A 7169-nucleotide genomic window follows, 5' to 3' on the forward strand; every position below is an offset into this window, starting at 1 on the left:
AACCCAGGAGAGAGGTGGTGGGTGCTTTGGGAGGAACAGTTGGTGAAAGGGCTGGAGGGAGGCAGCATGTCTGGCCTTGTAGCAATAGGCCTTGGGTTACTGCTGGTAATCCTGTCTTCCTCTTGTAGGGTTAGAGGAGGTCGGAACATGTGGCCTCCTTGCCGTTTTTGTACCAGGCCACACGGACAGGCCAGGACAGATGAATAAGCTGAGGGGGACGTGACCCCATGCCGGAAGTCCTGAGAGACCATGCTTGGGGTGACCAGACATATCACCCACCCCAGCTTGTCACCACACACACCCAGTGGCAAGAGGTCTACACAAAAGGGCTTGTTCCTGGAAGAGGTGCTCTAGAGAAGGGTAGAGCTTTCGAGCACCAGCTCCCGGAGGAGTAGACACAGGCTTGGACAGAGTGGCCACTATACACAGCCCACAGAATCCAGATCAAGTAGCGTTGGCATAAGGGCAAGGAAGCATGGTGACTGGGGCCCCAGAAACTCCCATTCTCATGCTTGTACTCCAGCAGACGACCCTTCTGTGGGTAAGAATATGTACCCCCCAGCTCACTCCTAAACTCAATGCCGTTGAGTAGATTTCAACTCATAGCGACCCCTCTCTGGATTTCCGAGGTGGTATCACTATGGAAGTAGATTGCCCAACCTTCCTTCCGAGGAAGGGCTGGTGGGTTTGAACCATCAGCCTTCTGGTTAGCAGTCAAATGCCTTAGGCACTATGCCACCAGAGCTCCCACCCCTAGCCACCGATAAAACCAGTCTAGGCAGATGATCCAAAGAGGTGTCCTGGGAACCGGGAGAAACCTATGGTCACCAGGGAAGGATGAGGAAGAATGGTCTACCTGAGCCTTCAGAGGTTAGCCCCACCTGCTTCCTTGCTACACTGAGCCCACCTATAGATACTTAATGCAAACATGGGTGAGGTGCTGTTTCCAAGAAAAACAACAGCTCATGCAGGTGCTCACTGGCCTGGCCTCTACCTCCACCCTTCTGACTCACTGGCCCCCTGCATAGCCTCCCTTCTGCCACTACAACGTACTGTGTCTTCCTGCCCCAGAGCCCTGGTGTGACTGTCCTTTTGCCTGTTTGCTCATTACCCAGGTGTCACCTCAGGTATCACCTCACCAGTCTATGAGCACACCCCCCTACCCTGCACTCTAAGCCTGGCCCGTGCTGCTTTCTCCTTGCCTCCTGGGTTCACTTAGGACAATCATACTACATCTGTCCCCATGGCAGGGAGACCCATTCACTGGCTCTCTCCCTGTGGCCTCTGCTTTGTCACTGCAGTAGGTGGCTGGTGGTCACACCAGCTGGGCCATTTGAACATCACGTCTGTGACCAGGCAGCCCCATTGTGAACCCCAGCAGCCCTGTCCTCCCCTCCAGCTGCAGGGTGACAGGAGCTATGTCCACCACCCAGCCCCACAGCTGAGCTGCCTTGACCCTCTCCAACCACCTCTCTGACAAGTCTGTGCACTGTGACTCATCCCCACTTTCATAGGCACAGGATGGCAACTAGCTGCCTGCTGGCCTTGCTCCTGTCACAACCAAGCACCTACTGCTATGCCATTAAAGCCACAAATTGAACAGAAATTAACACATGATCCCAGAGGAGACGCACACACTTCATCAGCTGCTCTCGAATCAACTTTGACTGCTGGTGACCCCACATGTGGCAGAGCAGAACTGTGCTCCATGGGGTTTTTAATGCTGATTTTCAGAAGCAACCTTTCTAAGGTGCCTCTGGGTTGACTCAAACCCCCAACCTTTCAGTGATCATGCTCACCACCTGTACCACCCAGGGACTCCTTGTAGAACACGCCTACCACAAATAACAGGAACCAACATGAGTCCCTGTAAAAAACACCTGTAGAAACTCCATTACCAGTGTTCCCTGTTTGGGGTCCTCAGTCATGTCATGACCTGCACTCCAGCCCTGGCACTCTGTGGGGTGCTGGGCAGGGGCTATACCTGGGTCTGCTTGACACCGTGCTTGGGAGACAGGCTGCCAGTGCTGTTGAGGCTGCTGACGCTGCCATGGGACGGAGTGGAACGCAGGCTGTCCCTCGGTGGGGGACTGGCTGGGAGCACAGGCACAGCACCTGGAAACACAGTCTTCTTCCTCTTGGCAGGGGGCACGAGGGATGGGGGCAGGACTGCAGGCACTGGCTCCTTCTCGAGGGCGCGATACACCAGGTGCATGGCCTGGGGGTAGATAGGCCCAATCAAGGCATAGTGGGGACAGTATTCCCCTCATCCGTTCCTGCCTCACAGAAGTACCACCCTGGCGGAGTGAGAGGGGACCCAGACACACTGACATTGTGGGTGTTCCACAGAACCACCATAGCATGCTTCAATGTATGGCTGGCACAAGATCTAAACAGACAAAGGGCAGTTCCTGATTAACAGCACCGAGGGCAGGTAATGGAAGGTCACACGCAAGGCTGGTTTTCTTTGACCACCATGAAATTTTTGGGACAATTGGCTAAACCTGAGTAATATCCTTGACTGGATATTAGTATATTTTGATGCTCTTGTTGTTGTTGGTGTTGTGTGCCGTCGAGTCAGACCCAACTCATAGCGACCCCTCCTTGGGTTTCCGAGGCAGTATCACTACAGAAGCAGATTGCCCCACCTTCCTTATCAGGAGTGGCTAGTTTTCTATTTTGAATGTTATGTTGTTGTTATGTGCTGTCGAGTCGGACCCGACTCATAGTGACCCCTATTTTAATTCCTTGACCATGAGTCCTGTACAACTGTACGAAACTGTGCAATCTTCTCACGTAAGAGAATTGCTTGTTTTGGGAGACACACACTGAAGGATTTCAGGATACAGAGGGATCGTGTCCCATCTGCAATTCACTCCAAATGGCTCAAACGGAAAATGTGCACATGTGTACACAGACATGCACGGAGACAAATGGAGGGAGAGGCAGAGAAGGAGAAAGGGAGGAACAGCTAGGGGAGGGAGAAGGATAAAGCCAAAATAAAAGAACAACACTGGGAAGTACAGGTGAATGGTATTGAAAAGAGTTCTTGGCACCAGTGCAACTTCTCCTCTCCTTGAAATTACATCAAAATAAACAGTTTGAAAATCAGTGAAATAAAAGGAGAGCACCCAGATGCAGCCCCCTCATGACTGTACATGCCCCTCTGTGAGTGGGGAGGGTCCAAGCAGGGGCCTACCACAGCGAACTCATCTCTGTCCAGGTGCCCATCCTTGTCGATGTCACTGAGGTCCCAAACCTGCAAGGGAGAGGCCAGTGGGCTTACGGGAAGAGTCACCATCCCTGGGGTCAGCAGAGTCCACCTGGGGCGAGACAGGCTGCTACTGTGTCTGGCTGTGGGTGTTCCCTGTCACCCCGCAGGCTCCTTTGTGCATGATGTCTTTTCTCCAACAGATGACTGTGACTGTGACCATGTCCCAAGGCGCTCTTTACACCTCCCTGATTTTGTCTTTAATGTCTTACAAAAAACAAAAAACCAAACTTGCTGCTGTCCAGTAGATTGCAACTCCTGGCAACCCCCCATGTTACAGAGCACAACTGCCCCACTGGGTTTTCCTGGCTGTAATCTTCATGAAAGCAGATCATCAGCCCTTTATCCCACAGTGCCGCTGGTAGGTTCAGACCACCAACCTTTAGGTTAGTAGCCAATCACAAACTACCTATGCCACCCAGGGACCTCACAGTCTCACAAACCGCAAACCAAACCTATTGCTGTCAAGTTGATTCTGACTCATAAGGTCCCTAGAAGTCAGAGCAGAACTCTGTAAATCTTTACGGGAGCACATTGCCACATCTTTCTCCCAAGGAGCAGCTGGTGGGTTCAAACTGCCAACCTTCTGGCATTCTGACTCGCAGCCAAGTGCTTTAACCACTGTACCACTAGGACTCCTACTGTCTCATAGATAGGTCTTAAACAGGATTTATGGTTTGATTTTGGCACAGGTATTGCTCTGAACACAAGTCCAACACAAACTCAGAATCCAGCCCCACTCTCAGGTGTAGTAGGTAGGGAGGGCTGTAGGCCCTCCTGTAGCAAGCTCTCTCCCGACACTGAATGACGAGGACACACCCCAACAAGGCAGGGGCCATTAAAGGCACTGGGCAGTCAGCACCCTGAAGCAAGGTGGGCAGATACTGGGTCCTAGTTTGTGTCAATGTGTCACTGTCTCCCTGATCCGTGTCTGGCCATCCAGAGATGTGTGTGTACCTGACATAGACAATGCTGGGTGCATCCTCTGGGGACACCCCAGGCCCCAACCAATCAATCACCAGTGACTATAGCCCAGACACTGCTCTATCAGATCCTCCACGTTAACTCAACTACCTGCAGAGACCAGGGCCCCCCAGCTGACTTCTAGGCCTGTCCCTTTGGTTACCTCAGGGGCCCTCCAGGAAACATGGCCAACATGCATTCCCTGTTGACAGCATCTAGCCCAGCCCTTAGCCTGCAAGTGTCCCAGGATTGGGAAACAGCAGTACGGCAGAAGGTGACAGGACCAGACCCACATACTCACCCGGCCCAGGACGTCCAGGGGTAGCTTGGAGTTCATGAGGACGGGCTTCACTTTGTCCCCAGAGAGCAGGCCGTTTATGGGCAAAAGGCTTTCAAAGATGCCATCAAACTTTGCCTTTTCTTCTACCTGGTTAGGAAGAAGGAGCTGAGTAAATCAAGCGCCTGTGTGAGTGTCACACTGAGCTGCTGCCATGAAGTTGTATGACATGGCCCTGGGGTACCCACTTCCCTCCCCAAAGGCACAGGATCACTGCAGCAGGCTTGGACACCGATTCTCACCATAGGACGTTCTAGAAAAGGTAGAACTACATAGATAGGAAAAAGATCAGGGTTGCCAGCAGCTCAGGAGAGGAAGTGAGAATGGGGGACACAGGCCATTTCTAGGGCAAGGAAACTATTCTGTATGGTACTACGATGGTGGACAAATAGAACCAAAAGCAAACCCACCACCGTCGAGCCAACTCTGACTTAGGGCAACTCCGTGTGACAGAGTAGAACTGCTCCATAGGATCTTCTTGACTATAATCTATATGGAAGCAAATCACCAGGCTTTTCTTCAACACAAAGAGTGAACCCTGCTGTTAACTATGGACTTTAGTTCATAATGAGCTATCAAGATTGGCTCATCAACTATAACAACATAGCATTAGTGCAATGCAAGGTGTTAGCAACAGGGGTGTCCCTGGGTGATAAAAGGAGCCCAGGTGGCATTAACAGTTACCTGCTCGGCTGCTAACCAGAAAGTCAGCCATTCGAAACCATCACCCATTCCATTGGAGAAAAGACTGGGTGATCTGCTTCTATAAAGCATATATGGCCTAGGAAACCCCAAGGGCAGTTCTACACTGACTTGTGGGGTTGCTACGAGTCAGAATCAACCTAACGGCACCCAACAACGTGCTCGACGCTCACTGAAAGGTGGCCGTTCAAGTCCACCCAGGGGGGCTCAGCAGAAAGGCCAAGGGATCTAGTTCCGAAAAATCAGCCACCGGAAACCCTACGGAGCACAGCTCTGCTGTGACACCTGTTAAGCTGCCAAGAGCTGGGCTCTACACTGGCTTTTGGCTTTTCAATAACAGGGAGAACTGTGCAATGAAGGAGGAGCATTGGGAACTCTGCACCTTCTGTGCAAATTCTTCCTAAGCCTAAAACTGCCCTAAAAAATAAAGCCAGTCAAAGTCATGAATCAAAATGTGTATGAACTGTTGAGTGGAAAACCAACTTGCTCTATAAATTTTCCCTCAAATCACAATAAAGTTAAAAAAGTAAAGTCTATTTTAAAAAAATGAACTGATCCCACGAACAAAACAACTCACTGATGAAGACTCAGAGGCCAAGGTTAACAAGCCCAGTGGAGCTGGGGCCGGCAGTGTCTTTATAGGGAACAAGAACTACTCCTATCCCACCAAGAGGTAGCAACCTAAGGCAAGATGGGTGAAGGTTTGAATGAATGTTAGTTCTTTAGGCCACAGAGTTAAATCTAGACGTGGATACAAAGAACTGAAACAAAGATGTAAAGAAATCTGTTGCCTTTGAGTCGGTTGCGACCCTACAGGACAGGGTAGAACTGTCCCACAGGATCTCCAAGTCTGTAATCTTGACAGAAGCATAATGCCCCATCTTTCTCCTGTAGAATGGCTGGTGGGTTCAAACTGCCAAACTAAGCAGCCAAGCACTAAACCACTACACCACCGGGGCTCCTCAAAGATGTAAAAAGTTATATATAAATATAAACAAAGTGTTTCACAACTAACCATGAAAATCAACTTTAAACTTGTAGTCTTCTGGGCCTAACAACACAAACAAGAAACAAAAGGAAACCAAACCTGTTGCAACTAAATTGATTCCGACTCACAGCGACACCCTGTGTATGGAGTAGAACTGTGCTCCAGAGGGTTTTGTTGGCTGTAATATTAATGGAAGCACTTCACCGGCCTTTCGTCCATAGTGTCACTGGGTTTGGGTTTAAGTGTCCTAATCATTAGGTCAGTAATTAAGCCATTTATACCACCCAGGGATCTGGAAATCAGTAACATGAGACCTCCATGTGAATGAAGGGTGGCCTGGCAGTGCTGAAACACAAGGCAAGCAGCTAATGCTGTCCTGAAATGGAAAAGACCGCAGAGCACCAAAGGGACAATGCAAGGGCCCAGTCGTACCCTCACGTTCACCTACCATGCCTCCTGTGGAAACAACACTCTTGGCCAGTGGGCCGAGAGAACACAGGCCTCTCCACACACTGCAACCCCATGTTGGCACTGTATGAGGACAGAGAAAAGACCCTCGAGGACAGAAACAGGACCCCGAGAAGACGTAGAAGAAGACAAACCAGACCAGAGAAGACAAACACTGCATATGTCCTGAGGGTGTGAGGTTCCTCACCCTGAGTGGAAGTTGCGATGACTTCCAGAAGCCCAGGAACAAGGGAAAAGAGCACTTGCTTTTTTTAAAAAAGTGTTTCTATGAATGGAATGTAAAACGACTCTTTAAAACTGTTTTCCCAAAATTTGAACAGGCCCATCACAAAGAAGAAATTGAACAGGTCATCAAAATATTACCAACTAAAAAAAGTCCTGGCCCAGACGGTTTCACTGGAGAATTCTATAAAACATTCAGAGAAGAAGTGATACCAATC

General features: G+C 50.1%; 1 protein-coding gene across 1 annotated transcript in view; it reads right to left on the bottom strand.

Moving 5' to 3' along the window:
• Positions 1 to 7169, bottom strand: part of EPS15L1 (epidermal growth factor receptor pathway substrate 15 like 1) — a 144680-nt gene that overhangs the window by 112095 nt on the left and 25416 nt on the right. Inside the window, exons 7-9 of the mRNA XM_042781588.1 lie at positions 4536 to 4661; positions 3200 to 3259; positions 1985 to 2218 (exon numbers count right to left, since the gene is read on the bottom strand). Of these exons, the coding sequence (XP_042637522.1) occupies positions 1985 to 2218; positions 3200 to 3259; positions 4536 to 4661 (420 nt within the window). The remainder of the gene's footprint in view (positions 1 to 1984; positions 2219 to 3199; positions 3260 to 4535; positions 4662 to 7169) is intronic.

Source organism: Orycteropus afer, unplaced genomic scaffold (genome assembly GCF_000298275.1).
Source record: "Orycteropus afer afer isolate SDZICR_OR568_19922 unplaced genomic scaffold, OryAfe1.0 scaffold00136, whole genome shotgun sequence".
Lineage (NCBI taxonomy): Eukaryota > Metazoa > Chordata > Mammalia > Tubulidentata > Orycteropodidae > Orycteropus > Orycteropus afer.